The 16,943-nt window shown below is 42.0% G+C and overlaps 1 protein-coding gene across 1 annotated transcript; it reads left to right on the top strand.

The window, feature by feature from the left end:
* The first annotated feature begins 186 nt into the window (after positions 1–186).
* Positions 187–14,514, top strand: KLHL28 (kelch like family member 28). Its single transcript, XM_063333722.1, has 5 exons — positions 187–333; positions 3,229–4,127; positions 6,583–7,026; positions 9,832–10,040; positions 10,534–14,514. The coding sequence occupies exons 2-5, from the start codon at positions 3,229–3,231 to the stop codon at positions 10,695–10,697; spliced, it is 1,716 nt and encodes a 571-aa protein (XP_063189792.1). The 5' UTR covers positions 187–333; the 3' UTR covers positions 10,698–14,514.
* The last annotated feature ends 2,429 nt before the right edge of the window (positions 14,515–16,943 follow it).

Raw genomic sequence — 16,943 nt, 5'->3', positions numbered from 1 at the left:
CGCCCCCCACCTCAGCCGCCGGCGCTGCAGGATATGAACGCGCCGCTGCAGAATTCGGGAACCATGGGGCAGGAGAGGGAGGCGCCGGCGCCGCGCCGCCGGTGAAGAGGAACAGCCGCCACCTCCCGCACGGTGTGGGGAATGGTACCGCCCGGGCGCGGGCGGCTGTGGGTGCGCGACCCTTCCCCGCCACTGATTGGTCGTGGGAGCGGGGCGGTGGCGCCCGGAAGTGACGCGTTGCCGTTGCCGGGCGCTGCCGTCGGAGCGGAGGCGAGTGAGGCGGCGGCGACCGCGGGCCGGGCCCTGCCGCGGCCTGGCCACCCCCGCCCGCAGGTGAGCCCGCCCCGCCACGCTCGGCCTCGGTAGCGGGTCCCGCTCCCATTTGTGGCGCCGCGGGGGCCGCTGTATCCCGTATCGGTGTGCGGAGTGCGGGAGGGATGGAGCGGTGCTGTGCCGGGGGGTGGGAGCGGCCTCGAGCACTCGCCGCCCGCCCCGGGGAGATGTTGGTGAAAAGGGAGGGGTGAAGGGAGGGTGGCGGTTCCGTCCCGGGGTACCGGCGGGGCGGCTGATACTCAGGCGCTGGGCGCCCCCCTCCCGCGGGCTGCCCGGGGAGCGGCGGGGCTGCTGGGGGAGAAACGCGCTTTGCCTCGGCCCCGTGCGATGGGCCGGGACCGGAGTTTCAGCGCAGGGGTGAAATGCAACGGTGTGGAGAGCATAAGATTTCATAAGCAAAGCAATTTTGTGCTTGCAGATCGTTCCTTGCACTGTTTTTGTCGTGCAGAAGGTGGTTTTTGTGATTGTCGGGTGTTCAGAACTTAAGTTAGCTCGGCACTGAGGGCGGGCGCTTTTGAGGTTTTCTGCTGTCTAGTGAGTAACAAAACTGGACAAGCCGCTTGCTGGCTCCAACCATTTTGTGGGCTAAATAAGGAACTGGCGAGCACTTTAATACTGCCCTGAAACAGAAAAGCGCCTGGGGCTCTTCCTGCTGTTTTCGTATAAAGAAAGCGCTGTGCTCTGCATCACTTACTGAGCATCGCCACATACCACAGCTTTTAAAACAGTAGTTCCTCAGTAAGCGAGCTTAGGTATTTATATTTCTGGTTAACCTTTTTATTTCCAATAACACTTTCCCTGCTGTTCACGGTAAGTTTTACCTACAGACTGTGAAAAGGATCTGATAGCCCAGAGCCTAGGGGGAAACTGTTTCATTTGCATTGTAAGCACAAATGGTTGGACCAGCATATGTTTTTCAGGGCTGGTTAATGTTCTGGCTTCTGAATTCTTGCTCAACAATAAAATAAATACATGCAAATATGTGGTGTGGGCGGCATTGCTGTGCAGGAAGTTTGTGAGGTACAGCAGTAGACATCTCTACCAAGTTGGTACAAAAAGTTTTATTTCTGCAGAATAACTTATATATAGTTATTTATAACTGGTTTTACAGGTTTTGCATCTGAACTGTACCCATTCTGTTTTCCTTCCATGTGGTGTTACCCCGTGCTTTATGATTTCTGTGTATATGTACAATCAAGTTATGAACTGACCACAAACAGAAACGGAATAGAAAGTGGTTTAGCTGCTGAACAGCTCTTCCCACCCACCCCATATAATTTCTGCTGCAAAAAATGTTGTTACATGGAAAATGTTGTTGTAGAGTCTCGACTTTTTCAGATATGCTTAAAATACTTTCTTTGAGATGCTTTTTTTTTTTCTAGCAGGGGATTGTAATAGGAGAGGGATGAGCTAGCTTATCTCTTAATGGCAAGAAGTTTTCTATCCCTAGCTGTAAGCCTTCACTTCTCTGTCAGTGCTATTATGTTCTGTATTTAAATGCTGACAACTAATTTTATTCTTTCAGATTAAGCGCTTTGTAAGTAGGCTCACTGCAAATTAGATGTCAGTTAAGGAGCTGTAAAAATGATGAACTTCTTAATAATAAGATAAAAGAAGTGAGATCTTCAAGTTTGTGTAGTCATTTAGCAAATCAAAATGAAATAAGCTTTTCAGTTCAGAAATTGGATGGTTGCAGTGTTCTCTGTAGAACAATAGTTATATTTCCTCGTGGTCCAGGATTCTGACACATTCATACCCTCCACCCTCTCACCAATATAATAATTGAGTCTGAATAAAGAACTGAAGAACTGCTTCTCCAACAGGTAGTGGTGGGCAGCACCAGTTGAATTTTAATGATACTGAAATTAGAGCAGGTGTCATAGTGCCTTCAAGTGTCACGATGCAAACTAAAACTTCTTGGAAGAAGTGTTTGGGGTTTTGTGGAGTGGTGGGTAGGAACGAGGATCCTTCTCTCTACCTTTGCTAGTGATGTTGGGAAGCACGGGTAGCTGCCAGTGCTGGGAGGAGGTAGAAATGGTGATAGACACCAGGATGCTCATCCCAGGAAGCACCTCACCAGCTCCCACCTCTTGACTGTGGAGGCAGGCCCAGCTCTTTCCCACGTCTGATCTCTCCGGAAGGCCAGGGCACGTCCGCTGGGGTTTCTCTCTCATGGTGGAAGCCACTCGGTGAGGTGAGGCAAGGATCTTTCCCATCTCCTCTGCCTGTTCAGAGTACAGTAACTTCTGCTGCAGCACCCCTTTTCCTGCAAGCCTGGGCCCCGCTGTCTCTGTGGGTCTTTTTTGCCTCTTTGAGCAGAGGGAGGGACTTGCTGTTCCCAGCAAGAAAGGGAGGATGGAGGACTGGTCCCCGCAGCACTGGGCGCAGGGGAAGCACAGCAGGGCTCAGCTGTCCCACAGCAGCACTAGGTATGCCGCAAGGCGAGTAGCACAAAGTAGTTGAAGAACTTTCAAAACTTTGTCTCAAATAAGACAGTTCTGTTCTTTATTTATCTCTATTTTTATTTCAGGCAATGTTCAGTTCTCTCAAATATCTCATTAAAATCCCATCATGTATTCATCGCTTCAGATAATATGCATTTTACTCCAGAACAGAAAAAAACCAGGGTGGTGATGGTTGTATTTTTTTAAGTCAAAGTTTAATATAGCATACACTATTAATAAACATTTGAATGTCCTGGATTTAACTTCCATGAAAAAGCATAGCACATAAGGATCGAAGAAGTAAATTGGAAAGTAATAAACCTAATTAAGATAAAAGCAAAAATGGAAAAATATTTTTTAAATGTTATGTATGGCATGTCTAAGTAACATGAGTAACGAAGCTGTTGAAACGAAGCCCTGAGTAATGCGTTAAAAATTCTGTTTGTCACAGATGGACCAGTCGTCTCCAACCTACATGCTTGCCAACTTAACCCACTTGCATTCTGAACAGCTTCTGCAAGGCTTGAACCTCCTTCGCCAACATCACGAGCTCTGTGACATTATCCTCAGAGTTGGCGATGTCAAGATCCATGCCCACAAGGTGGTGCTTGCCAGCATCAGTCCATACTTCAAAGCCATGTTCACTGGGAACCTTTCAGAGAAGGAGAACTCGGAGGTGGAGTTCCAGTGCATCGACGAGGCGGCCCTGCAGGCCATCGTGGAGTATGCCTACACAGGAACGGTGTTCATCTCACAGGACACTGTAGAGTCGCTTCTTCCGGCTGCAAATCTTCTCCAGATCAAACTGGTAGTAAAGGAGTGTTGTGCGTTTCTTGAAAGCCAGCTTGACCCTGGCAATTGCATCGGGATTTCTCGTTTTGCAGAGACCTATGGCTGCCATGACCTCTACTTGGCTGCTAACAAGTACATTTGTCAAAACTTTGAAGATGTTTGTCAGACAGAAGAATTTTTTGAGCTTACCCATTCTGAATTGGATGAAATTGTTTCCAATGACTGCTTGAATGTTGTGACAGAAGAAACCGTCTTCTATGCACTAGAGTCCTGGATCAAGTACGACGTGCAGGAGCGACAGAAGTACTTAGCACAGCTGCTGCATTGCGTTCGGTTGCCGCTGCTGAGCGTTAAGTTTCTTACGAGGTTATATGAAGCAAACCATCTCATTCGTGATGACCATACTTGTAAACATCTGCTAAATGAGGCCCTAAAATACCACTTTATGCCTGAACACAGACTTTCCCACCAGACCATGCTGATGACACGACCTCGCTGTGCTCCTAAGGTCCTCTGTGCGGTAGGAGGAAAAGCTGGACTGTTTGCCTGTTTGGAAAGGTAAGTAATAGGTAAAGTTGTTGTAGCACTTGAGTGGTGCGATGTGACATTCACGGGTGTTTGTTATCGCCCTGGGTCAGGATTAAGGCAATCATTGAAGAGCTGTGGTTTGCAGGACAGTAGTTACTGCTTTCCTTCATCAGAACTTTTAAGCAGGTTTGGTTTTTTTAACAGGGACAAGCACTGAATTCAAAATGCTTTTTGATTCCATGAGTAGTCTTCGGTGTTACGGGGTTTCATTTGTACCAACACAAATAGCTAAAAAATCTTATCATTTTAATTCTGTTGATTGAAAATATGGTTAATAAAAGTTTGTATGCTGCTACTTTATCCTTTCAGGTCTTTTCATTTTACATAAATTTACCCTGATCTATTGTTATTCCAGACAATCAAATCATAATATTTAACCTAATATATAACAAATATGCTTCCTGATAACTCAAAAGTCCTTGGAATTAAAATAGGCTTAATCGGAGAAGGGCAAAGAGGTAATTCTTAGGATTGTCAGGTTCTTGGTCATAATGCAATCATGACTTTAGCCTGAGCGCTGAGTAGGTATCCATATCCGTGCTGGCAGAAACAGGGAAGTGCCCATCTTTCTTTACCCAGTTTTCAAAATGAACCTGTTCTTCCGCTGCTGGAGCACATCGCTGAGGCTAATGTAATAGAGAGGAAAACTGCATTCTTCCCCATACTAGTATGGTTGGGTTTCCTTATAATATTGTATTAACATATCCAGAAGTGGTAGTTAAACCATGCGTGTGTCTGCAGATATATGTATACTTATACATACACATACAGTGCTTTGATGTTGAATGTACCCTTATCAGCTCAGTCCATGTTCTCGGAGTAAAGGCAGGCTACCCAAACTGGTTCTACAGATGAATTCTGGGATAATGTTTTACTCTGAGATATTATTTTCCATGACACTTCCATACTTGCATATTTATACATACACTTAAAAACCTGGGAAGATCCATATGTTCTTTTTCCCTGTGTTGGGAGACGTTGTCAAAGTTATTTAAAGTTAACTTTCCTGATAATAGGGATCGATAGTAAACTAGATGTTGGGGCTTGGAATTGTTTGGTTTGTAGGTTTAAAAAATAAAGGAGGTTTTGTGCTTAATAAAAAAACTGAGTGAATAAGGTCATCCTCTGATATTCTTCATCTCTGTTTCTTTCACCGCTTCTTCAATGATTGTAACAATATTACATCCCAATGTAGTTTGGATTATTTTGATTTAAAAAAAAATGCTCTTTACTACTCTTCACCATGTTTTAATGCATAGAAAAATGTGCTCTTCCTTAATTTATTATTCCTATTCATCTTTCCTAAACTGTTGTTTCAGATAATACTCAAGTTTAAACAATTGCTCTTGACTTACAAAAAATAGTCATAGATCAATTAAATAAATAATTCCTAATACAATTAAAATTGTGAAGTAGAAAACCTTAATTCCACTGTTCTCATTATGCTTTTCATTTGTACTTGCATGAAGGCTGTTTTTTCACTTACAGTTAGAAACTCCTTCATAATAACAAAATTACTTAGAAAATAGCAGTACTAAATATATTCTAAGTGCGCTGCTGCTGTCAAGAGCCAGTAGTCCCTACTTCTGAGTTTGTAGTGGCTATCGGCTCTCCAGTGCTTTCATTTTCTTGTCTGTTTTTTGAACAGATTATGTTTCTGGTGTACTAGGTATTATTTTAAATGATGTAAGTAATTTATTAACTGAAGCATTTAGATAGATTTGCTAGACTTTATAAGTGACAGGCTAGACCCACCGTATTTTAACACTGGGTATGATTAAAAGAAAATGCAAATAAGCAGTATTTTGAAAACAGACTTTTCAAATTAGTTTGTTCTACTTAGACATTTTGTTTAAATTGTATGGTGCATGTAAAATATGTATTTATAAAATTACAAATTGTACTTTCTGAATGTATATTTGTTAGTGTATGTTTAGACATGTGCTTCCCCCTTTCTAATTCTCCTTTTCTCTCCCATCTCTGTGGCTGTTCTGACTTTTTTTTTTTCCCTCAGTTTACCCTTCTTATCCCTTTGGTTTGTATTTTCAGTTCACTCAATCACAGCCTACCTCCAAAAGCTGCTGTGGCGTCAGCCCTGTATTTATTGTCTTCCCTGGCCTTACCCACGATGCTGTCCTGCCTTCTCCGCAGTCTGCCTGGTTTGTGCTTTCACAATGCATCGTTTCAGGTCTTGGGCTTGGTGCCGTGGCTACTTGCTGTGTTGCTGCATCACACTGTGAGGCCCTGGGGTTTTAATTCTTTAGAGAGTAAACAGCATTTGATTTTAGCTTGTGTTTGGGCTATTGGAAGAAACAGCAAACATCGGATGGGACATGAAATCATCTTAAGACTGTGTTCCTTGGTGCTCATTTGCACTTCACAGAAAGTTAGGTTTGCTCACATAATCTTTGTTTTTCTATTTCAGTGTTGAAATGTATTTTCCACAGAATGACTCCTGGATAGGCCTGGCACCCCTTAGCATTCCCCGGTATGAATTTGGAATATGTGTCCTAGACCAGAAAATATATGTTGTAGGAGGGATTGCAACCCACGTGTGTCAAGGCATCAGTTACCGAAAGCATGAGAATTCAGTGGAGTGCTGGGACCCCGACACGAACACTTGGACATCTCTTGAAAGGATGTTTGAGAGCCGGAGTACTCTGGGAGTGGTAGTTCTGGCAGGAGAGCTCTACGCCTTAGGTGGCTATGATGGGCAGTCTTATTTACGAACTGTAGAGAAATACATTCCCAAAGTGAAGGAATGGCAGCTAGTGGCCCCGATGAACAAAACCAGAAGTTGTTTTGCTGCAGCTGTCTTGGATGGAATGATATATGCCATTGGTGGTTATGGTCCTGCCCATATGAACAGGTATGTGCTTTTGGTGTGTAGCTCAATGTCATAAGCTGGAAATCGTTGAAACTTGCTATGAAGCTTGTGTTCAGCAGCCAATTAAAAAGTATTTTAAGATAGATTGGTAACCCACAGTGGGCCTCATTAATCCTTGTTCTGTAGTATCAGTCTGACAATTCAACTGGGAAATCTTGATTATAACTTATCTTTATATGTTCCAGCTCAGAGCTGCTTTGTTTGGGGCTTTTTTTGTTGTTGTTTTAAAAATCTTTAAGAAGGGAAAACGGTAAAGACAAAGACATATATGCATGTTACTTAGCGAGGTGCTCCAAGACACCTAACCCTGTAGACCCCCAAGCTGGGTAACTCAGCAGATCAGTATTGTGCGGGTTTATTTGCTCGGGCCCCAAAGTAGCATTCCTGTACCTGTGTCCAGGCGCTGAGTCCTCAGGAGAGCTTGCTCAGCACTCTGCCAGCACTACGGGAATCCTACCTCAAGCCTGCAAAATATTAGGATGCGTGACTAGCTTTAACATCAAAAACACTGATTTGAAATGAATAGGATTTTTCACATGCTTAATACACACAAAATAAATCTATACCTCAGGTGGAATCTGTAAGTAGTCTTAATGGTAATAATAAAGTTCAGGATGATGGTTACTGGTGTGGCTCCTGGGTTGAAGTGGGCTTGTTTCAGACCTTATGTTCACAAGGAGTTTTCCTGTTACCAGCATGCTCTTTAATTGTTCTGTTCCACATTGCTCCATATGGATGGACAGGGGTATTTAGTTATGTAAAGAAATCATTTGTACTCTCTTTTCCCCATAAAATTGGGAACAAATCAGCCATATGTCCCTCCAGGAAGCAAACTTATAAACTACAAGTCTAAATAGCTGAATAAAGAATGAAAATGAAAACCTTGCTTATAGGAGGGTTTGGATTGATTGTTTAACAGTGTACTATAACGATATTGCACTAATCATTAATTCTACTTACTTCTTATACTTGATACGCTTTTATATGGAACAGTTTGTGAAGCAAAGGATTGGTTTCCAAATAGGAAAGTATATCTAAGTAGTTTTCATTTGGAAAATGCAAACAATCTTTTAAATCACTGAAATACAAACCAGCAATAACTCAAACTGTTTGTGACAGGATTTTATGAAACTTAACGTGATGTTATTCTAATTTCTTATATTTCAAATTATGAACTCTAGTAGCAGTTGAAATACTTAGTAGACAAGCAAGCCACCTCTGAAAGCTTTCTGTTGACTCTAGAATTTCTTCACTTGGGAATTTGACCCAGCATAATTAAGCTGTGCTGTTGTCCTATATGGTCACTCATAGCTCTACTCCGTCTTTGTACCACACAGAACTATGGGCGTTAGGAGTAGCTTAAACGAAGCAAAGTCAGTAGTGGAGCAGAGCAGGGACACCAGGAGTTACTGTGGCACCTGGGGGATGCTCGCTCCGCTGTAGCCTTGCACAGAGCTTAAAAAAGGGAGATAATCAAGCCCTTGCTCTTGCCAGAAGTGGTTCCCAAAAGTTAAAACGCTGAGTGTGCACAGGCCTGTGAAAGGTCAACTCAGTAACCACCTTTCGGGAAGTGTAAGACTTGGCACTGGAGCAATAGGAAATGTCTTTATCGAGCTGGTACCTTTAAAGGAAAAGCTCTTAACAACATTAAAATTCTGCTGTTCTGCAGTAGCCTTACTCCTCGCACCACATCTTTTCCTCAGTCAGAAAGGAATTGCCAGCAGCTCCTGTAGAGTTACTGGAATCTGATATTTCATTATTTGCTTTCTTAAATTTAATTTACTTTTTACTGAATAATTTTAGTTTTATTAATTATTCAAGGGTGCGAGTAATATGCCATGCCGTACAGTCATTAGGCTCATAGAGTGATAGCCATTAGACTCTAGCATGAAAAGACAGCCATCTGCTGTGTAACTAAGCGCCTTTTCTCCAACTCTGCAGTGCTTCTGGTTTGCTTTTCCCCTCTTTTTTTCCCTGCCTTGTGCTACTGAAGCTACACTTTGGACAGGGAATGGCGGCGTGCCATGAGTGTGTTAATGACTCTGACCATCTGTACAGCTCCAGTGATTAAAAAAAAAAATAATAACGGTGATGATGATCATTCATTTCCATTTTATCCTGAAGGCTTCTTCTATCCTTAGTGTTTTGATCTGCCACCTCTTTATTGCTTTTCCTGTGGGATTAGCTTGCCATATTTTTTCCTCCCTGTTATTTTCAGGCAAGCCTTAAGGAAGTTTTTGATTTGATGCGTTACTCAAATAGACACACTTCAGATCTGCATTGTGTTCAGTTTTTCATGAGTTGCTTTTTCTATAAATAGCAGCAGTCATCGTTGAAAGAACTTTCCGTTCTGAAGCCAGCTTTGAAAAGTCTTGCTTTGTTTCAATATGTCACCTGAAGATCCAGGTCAGTGGCATAAGGACATCAGAGAAGCGGCCGAACTGCAGTTGCTACATCAGGATGAAATATGTTTAAAATGCTTTTTGGCAACACTTTCTTGAGAACCTTCAGCTGCTTTGTGTTGTCAAAGGATCCTCGTATGTGATTAATGTTTCTGAGGTGATAACGCTGCCTTTAGTTTCTTGTGTGCTACCATTGGTTGTGCAAAGCAGCCATGCTGCAAAATTTTTCATCAGCTCAACACTTCTTTGTGTTGCATTATTCCTGTGTATGGTAATATTGGTTGGCAGAACTAGATGTACCTCTGACAAATGCGGATTTCTCATGGAGTGAAATTCAAATGTCACTAAAATCGAAGTTTCACAAGTTGTTTCTTTGTATTTGCAGCATGGAGCGTTATGATCCAAGTAAAAACTCGTGGGAGACAGTCGCTTCGATGGCTGATAAGCGAATAAACTTTGGTGTTGGCGTCATGCTGGGCTTCATTTTTGTAGTAGGTGGACACAATGGTGTGTCTCACTTATCGAGCATTGAGAGATACGATCCTCATCAAAATCAGTGGACTGTGTGTCGACCCATGAAGGAACCCAGAACAGGTAGGGACGTGCAAAACTCTCAGCACTTAATTCAGATATCCTTTCATAAATAAACTGCCGTTTGACCTGACAGAAGCTGCAATAAAGTCACAATGACTTTTCTGCAGAGTATTGTACTTCGTCTGTGAATTGGGCCAAAAGTTACTAATCAGCTCTGTGAAATGAAATATTTTTGCATTAATTTTTAGTTAATTTCAGAAATTCTATGGTTACTGTTCTACTGTATTTTATTCTATGTTGAGACTCAATAGTGCATCCTTTCTTCTGTCTCCCTGACAAGGGATATTGGAACAGAAGAATTTTGTGCTGTCATAGGAAAGGGCATGAGAGGAGTCAAAAAGGAGTGTAAGACCTGAACAGAGAACAACTCTCCATTTACACCCATTTTCTTTAAAGACGGCCCAAAGAAGGGGGGTACAGGAGGGTTCTAATTAGGAGCAAAAATACTACTTGGTGGTCATGCAGCTTTTTTTTTTTTTTTTTTTTCCCAAAGGAGTTGGTGCAGCTGTAATCGATAACTACCTTTATGTCGTCGGTGGTCATTCGGGGTCATCCTACCTGAACACTGTACAGAAGTACGATCCCATCTCGGATACCTGGCTGGACTCTGCTGGGATGATGTACTGTCGATGCAATTTTGGTTTGACTGCACTTTGATGAAGAGCGGGACTTTATGGACCTGATGCGAAGATGGAATTTAATTTGCTTGGAAATAAACCCTGCTAGCAGAGACCATAAGCTGCGTTTTCTGAAGCTGGGAAGCTGAAGGAATGTGGTGAAGTTGGGATCGAAATGAGGAAGGATTTGTTTTCTTCCGATAATTGGCCTTTGTTGCTTTACTGACACGGGCAGAAGGCACGGAAAGCTTATTACCAGCTAGGTTTAGATAGCATCCTGTTAATGGCAGTGGATTTTAGAGAGTACTGTAAATGCCTGGGCTATGGTTAGAAAACTTACTGTATATCTAACCCTTTCACCTTCTAGAGCTTTTCTCTCTTCCTCCTGCCTACTCTGAAACATGAAGTTTACTGTGCTTGGGGTGAGAGATGTGTGACTGTGGTGTGTGACTGGACAGTTGCTGATAGTTGTCTGGTTGTGTCTTCATATTAAGAAAATGCCAGTGCTTCATAACGTTTTTTATGAACAGTAACTAAAGGGCTGCCTTGTTCCTGTATCTCAAGGTTTGTAAATAACAAATGCCATAGTATGTTGCCTGTACACTCTCCTTCGTTACCTGCTTATTGGTAGGAGGGCTGGGATGGTAATTAGTAACTACTTACAGAAATTTACAAGGCAAATTTATTGCCTCTTAACGAAATTTTTGGATCTGCTGAAGAGAAATCACAGTTTTCACTTTCCCTTATGTATTCTTTTTGTGGATAAACGAGTGCTAGATTAAATGACTTAATCTTGCTAGTCTGCTCTGTGTTTTCAAATGTAATGCAAGGAAAAATTACAACAGTAACGCATCAGAAGATGCCACAGCAGCATTCATAGCGTGGTATAAAATAAATACTCAGAAATGAATCCGTCCCATCCTTCTCCCAAGCGCACTTCTGTCCATATTCCGTATAACTTCCTTTTCTAAAAGAATGTATGATTGCTTTCTCAGAGTGTTCAGATATAAAAATGGTGCTAAATGTAGGACTTAACGATAAGGCTGTTACCGATTTTAGTGCAGTATGCATAAAGCATGATTGTTTTGATTGTTCTAGTATTTTTGTTCCTTATTTGCTTGATGCATTCGTGCCTATGAAAACTGTCAAGAATAACACAATGTACTGAATGAGCTCTATGTTTGTTACATTATTATTTTATTTTTCAGAAGATCTACATTTATTGTTCCTTTTCTCACAAATACATAAATAGGGAGCGAATAGTGAGATCCCGTCTTGGGTTTTTCAGACAGTGTTGCCTTTAACATGAGCTGCAATGAATGGAGGGCACAGGGCAAAGCGTGTGTCCTGGGGAGCGGAGTGCTGAAGGTCGGTGCCTCTGAGTAACCAGAATCTCAAGAGATAGAACTTTGTGATGGCCCTAAACTTAGTGAAAATTTGGGCAGGTAAATAGAAAGTGATGCTGTGGGTTATAAACATTATTTAAAATAGACGACTGAATAAATACGAATTTTAGCTAATTTAGAATGTTTTGGTTTGTTTTCTGATTTTTAACTAGGAATCATGGTTATCTTGAATTTTCTGTTTTGGTGTCTGTACGTGTATTGCCAGGCCTGGTACTGAAGAATTTTTTTGCCTCCAGAGTTGTTTTCCCCTTGTTTTAACATGTTAAATTAATGTTTGTTTCCCCTTGGTTTTCAAGTCCATATAGTATTATTTTTGAAGGTGCAATAATATTTGAAATAGTTGCTTTAAAAGCCATTTCTTTATAAGTATGCGAAGAGGAGGTTTTTGAGTGTACTTGATTTATTCTGAGTTCCTGCAACGCTAATTGCAGCCAGGCAAACAGTGGTGTTCCTTGTTCTTCCGTGCGCTAATATTCAGATTTTAAACAGTCAAGGAGACGAGGGTGTTTTCACCATAAAATATTATTCACAGATAACAGGTGTTTGCACAGATTATAAAATCCTGCACGTATTCTTCAAATTTGGTAGAATTAAGCAGGACTTTAAAAGCAAATAAAAGTAACAATGTCAGCGTTTTCAATGCAGTTTATTTGACCCACTAAGCATTCTAGTTATATAGCAATAATAGCGTAATTGAATTATTCCAGTGAATCTGTTGATAGGACACAAGTAGCTCCATGGTTGTCTGTTGCGTGTTTGTGTGTGGGGAGGAGGAAGGGGAGCAGTCTGGGGGCTAAGAGGGATGTTTCAGCCTGTTCCCTGGATCTCCTCCTGCCGTTCTGGGAAACGCACACACTGAATATTTCCATGTGCTGTTTGACCTTTCGGTCTCTTTCACAGAGATGCCATTGAGCGTTATATTTTCCAATATACACCTGAGATCAAGACACTTAAACTAATATTAAAAAAGCAAAAATTGCTTGTTTTAAAGAGGAGTTCAGGCCTGTTATTGATACAAGGCTTTCCCCGCAGTTCGGTATGTACCGTACCTTCTAGAGTTTAACTACGATAGGAGTTCATGAATGAAGGTGCTCGCATACATGTTCTGACTGGAGCTATTAGTAAACGCTCTTTTCAGTTAGCACAAAGTGTTGCGAGGTGTAGAAATCATTTTGATGATTCATCGGAACAAAAAATCTCTAGGTCAGGGTTATTCAGTGTTTATATAAACATCTTTCATTTATGCAAGTCAAAGCACTTAGAGTTGCAAAATGTTTTATTCTCTTTACTTCGGCAGTGGCAATGTTAAATTAGGTGATAGAGATTGACCCCATACTTTGTAATGTGGCATTGCTAAATTTCAGATAGCAGCATAAACAGTTTTTTATTATGTAGGAATGGTATGACGAATGATGAAAATACCTGATGAAATATAATGCTGTTACTTGATGAAGGGTTTAGCTAGATGTGGATCAAAGAGTGTATCAACCTAGGGATCACGTCACTAAAAATCATGCCATCTTCAGTTTCTGTTCTGGGTGCTTGTTGTCCTGTTCACTGAAGTGCTTGGTTCTAGGAAGATCAGACTCAACAATCAGTTTAAATCTGCATTTAAAGAACAGTACTGTCATTATAATGTCTGTCTTGCAGTTTAAAAATTAAGGACCTTCAAATAAGATGTCATACAACTATAAATTATCATCCAGTTCTATTTCTTAATCACTCAAAATTATCTGTAAAGCACTTTAAAATGGGTATGAGTTTATATGTGTACATACAGTTCCTGAATTTCTGATTGTTTTTAATTAAGATATTCATCTGTAAGCTGCTTGACAGCCTCTCCTACTAGGAATGCTTTTCTTTCAGAAAATCTAGTTGGAATTTCTAGAGGGGCAAACGTGTCCAGTGCACATTAAACAGCTAACTTTTTGTGGGAGATAGCGTGTTACTTTTGTGAATTTGCCATCTGTAAGTCCCCATTCACTATATGAAACAATGCAAAATGTCCAAGCTTGCCTTAAATTCTTGATATTTAACTGAAACGCAAAGAACTGGATGATAATTCCTATTTTTTTGCCTTATGCGCTGTGCTGTATTTTAAACCCAAGGTTAACTATACTTTTTAGCAGGATTTAATAATTGTACAGAGAATACCAAATTGTACTCGGACTTGACCGGAGTGCTTTGGTTGGGAGTATAAAATGATATATGTAGTTTTGTGTATGTAGAGCGTTTTTATGTGTACATCTTTTTTAGCAGCACTGTTCTGGTTTTGTTATTGTTTACAAAAGTGGCATTTGTGTTCGACAGGAAAATAACTGTAACCTGCATTCTCGGTCTTTACTAGTGTTCTCAGCGTGTTTGCTCTTGTGATAATGCTCTGTAAGTATTGTTGTAACTATTTCATCGAATGTGAAACAATTTAGTAAATAAACCTGGGGAAAAACTTTATTTTTATACTTTCATTGGGTGAACATAAATATGCTGTAGGTTTAGTTTCCTAAGGCAGTAACGCCTTTGTGAGTTGTTACTCGAAAGCGGTGGTTCCAGCTGGAGCTAGGGGAGGTGGAGTGGGAGGGTTGAGCAGGCTGGAGCCCCTGACCCCAGTAACGCCTCACCGGGGCTTTGCCCCGTTGGTATTAGAAGCTCCCATGAAAGAGGATTTTAATATGTGGCCTGTGATTTCCCATCTGTCCCTGCAGCCGTAACTGTCGTCTCCCTGAAGAATCAGCACCCATCAAAGGAACACACAGACCCGCTCATTCCTGCTTTCCTTGGCAGAAGAGCGCGCTCTAGAAAGCTCCTGTCCAGACTGGTCTCTCCTGGTGGAGACCCAGCATCACTGACTGACTGCAGAGACACGATCTCTTCAGGACCAAAGGGCTCTGCAGCTAAGCAATTTTAGTTTATTGTTAGGCAGCTCTTCACATTTGTATCTTTGGCAGTGGTTTCACTTTGGGTGATGGTTTAGATGAAGTAACAACAGGCACCCCTCTCTCTCCCTTAGTGAAGTGGAAATTTAAGGTTTGGCAGCTGTGCAGGGAAATTATTTTTTCACTGGCTGCATCTAAATACAGGCAGGAATGGCTAATTTTTTTATGTGGTTGAGGGCAGGGATTAGCGTGCTGAATTCTTTCTTGCCCAAGGCCTGAATTTAGCTTCTGGCCGTTGCTGTAGGAGATGCCACTCACCACTAGTACTCAGAGGTGCTCAACAATACTGTCCATAAAACACACAGAATTGTGTCATCTGGGAACTCCAGCTAGAAGAGATGCGGCCTTTTATGGTCTTAGTCGTGCTGAAGCTGGCACAAAAGGAAAACACTCCAGTGATTTTCTTGAGGGAGGAAGAAAAAATATATATATTTACTACATTAATAAAAGACTTCCAGGTAATACCCATCAAGGACTTAGTTTTAGCTTTCCCTAAGTTTAAAGGTTGCTGTTATGCATTGATGTAGCAGGTACTTCAGAACACATTTGACAGGTAGTGCAGGTGAGGACTTTTCTAGTTTATGCTAAAGGTAGTCATCTTTAAAAAAAAAAAAAAAAAAAAAAAAAAAAAAAAAAGATCGTGTCAGAAGAATACAAACGCCTTACATAGCATTTGGCTTACAACAGCACTGGGCAGTACAACCCACAGCTACTGTCCTCTTTCTTTGGGTCCCAAGTACACTTAATAATATACAGACCTTAATTTTAGGAAAGCGCAGGAACATAATGGTAAAAGGAACATAACTTGGGGGGGTTTAGCTGTCTGGTATTAAGTAGAGATGACAAAAAAAAACAGAAAAACCTGGTGCTTTATTTAAAAAAAGAAAAAAAAAAAAAAAAAGACATTTCTAAGCCCCCCCCCCCCCCCCCCCCCCCAGGTACATCTGGTGCCTATTGATCTGGGAGGCTGCAGTGCAGCACCTCGGCACCTGGTACCCAGATTTATCTGAACAGGCAGTGATAACAGCTGAGAAGTGATAACTGGGAGACAGGACAGAATAAACTGGATTAGCATTGCATGGAACTTCTCAAATGGTAATTTTGGTTGCTACTAAAGCAACCAATGCTCCCCAACCCCTCCGCCCGCTGGTGTGGGGCACCGCAGCCCCGTCCTTTGTCTGGGCTGTCTCAGCGCCTGTGGGCAAAGTACCCAGATGCTGTTTTTATTGGCATAGGTTGGTCCGATAAGGTGCTCTCACATCATGGTGTGCTTGCTATTTTCTTATTTTATTGTACATTACTCTTCAACTAACTTGCTGTGTTTACTCTATAGTTCCCTGGCTCGTGCTCATGACCCATATAAATGCAGACAACCCCTCATAAGGCACACGGTGCTCGGGGACGGTGACAATTCCACTCCTTGGGTGGGTGTGACATGACTGCCGGCTGTCGTGACCATGGCTCTCCCTCTGCCTCCCCTGTGGAGCCGACATGCTCGTGGTGAGGGTGCCTTACAGCTGGGGACCCAAGGGACAGTGGGGCTGGAGAAGGTGGAGGGGAAAAGGAAAATGCTTCGGTTTCAAGACTTACTTTCTCAGACCAGGTAGAAGAGCATTTCAGCAGAAGGGGAGGAGCCGGTGCACCTCGATTCTCTAGAGGAGGGGAAAAACGCTTCTTTTTCCCCCTCTCACAGGGGCACACGTCCAGGCTGTGTTCTCAGCTGGAGCTGTTAGAAATTCAAGTCCTGTGCATTGTGAAGTAGAAAAATGATATTGCTTTCAGTGATTTTATTTGAGAGTTAGAGTTGAGTGCATGCTTGAGTGCTTTATTTAATTGGAGATGAAATTCAAATACCAATAGCTTTGAGCTGCAAATGCTGATACATATTTTAGCCCCAACACCTCCAGGCTGCGGAGCAGTTGTTCAGCCCATTACGGACGTTAGGAA

The sequence above is a fragment of the Chroicocephalus ridibundus genome, chromosome 4, assembly GCF_963924245.1.
Source record: "Chroicocephalus ridibundus chromosome 4, bChrRid1.1, whole genome shotgun sequence".
In the NCBI taxonomy this organism is placed as follows: Eukaryota; Metazoa; Chordata; class Aves; order Charadriiformes; family Laridae; genus Chroicocephalus; species Chroicocephalus ridibundus.
The sequence above is the reverse complement of the archived record's forward strand: the minus strand, read 5'-3'. Positions and strand labels throughout refer to the sequence as shown.

What these genes read in the sequence shown, in the direction of transcription:
- KLHL28 (XM_063333722.1), top strand. Translation starts at nt 3,229, where the DNA reads ATGGACCAGTCGTCTCCAACCTACATGCTTGCCAACTTAACCCACTTG. An exon ending in CTGTTTGCCTGTTTGGAAAG is followed by an intron (nt 4,128 to 6,582) that starts GTAAGTAATAGG and finishes TTTCTATTTCAG; the next exon opens with TGTTGAAATGTATTTTCCAC. An exon ending in CATGAAGGAACCCAGAACAG is followed by an intron (nt 10,041 to 10,533) that starts GTAGGGACGTGC and finishes TTTTTCCCAAAG; the next exon opens with GAGTTGGTGCAGCTGTAATC.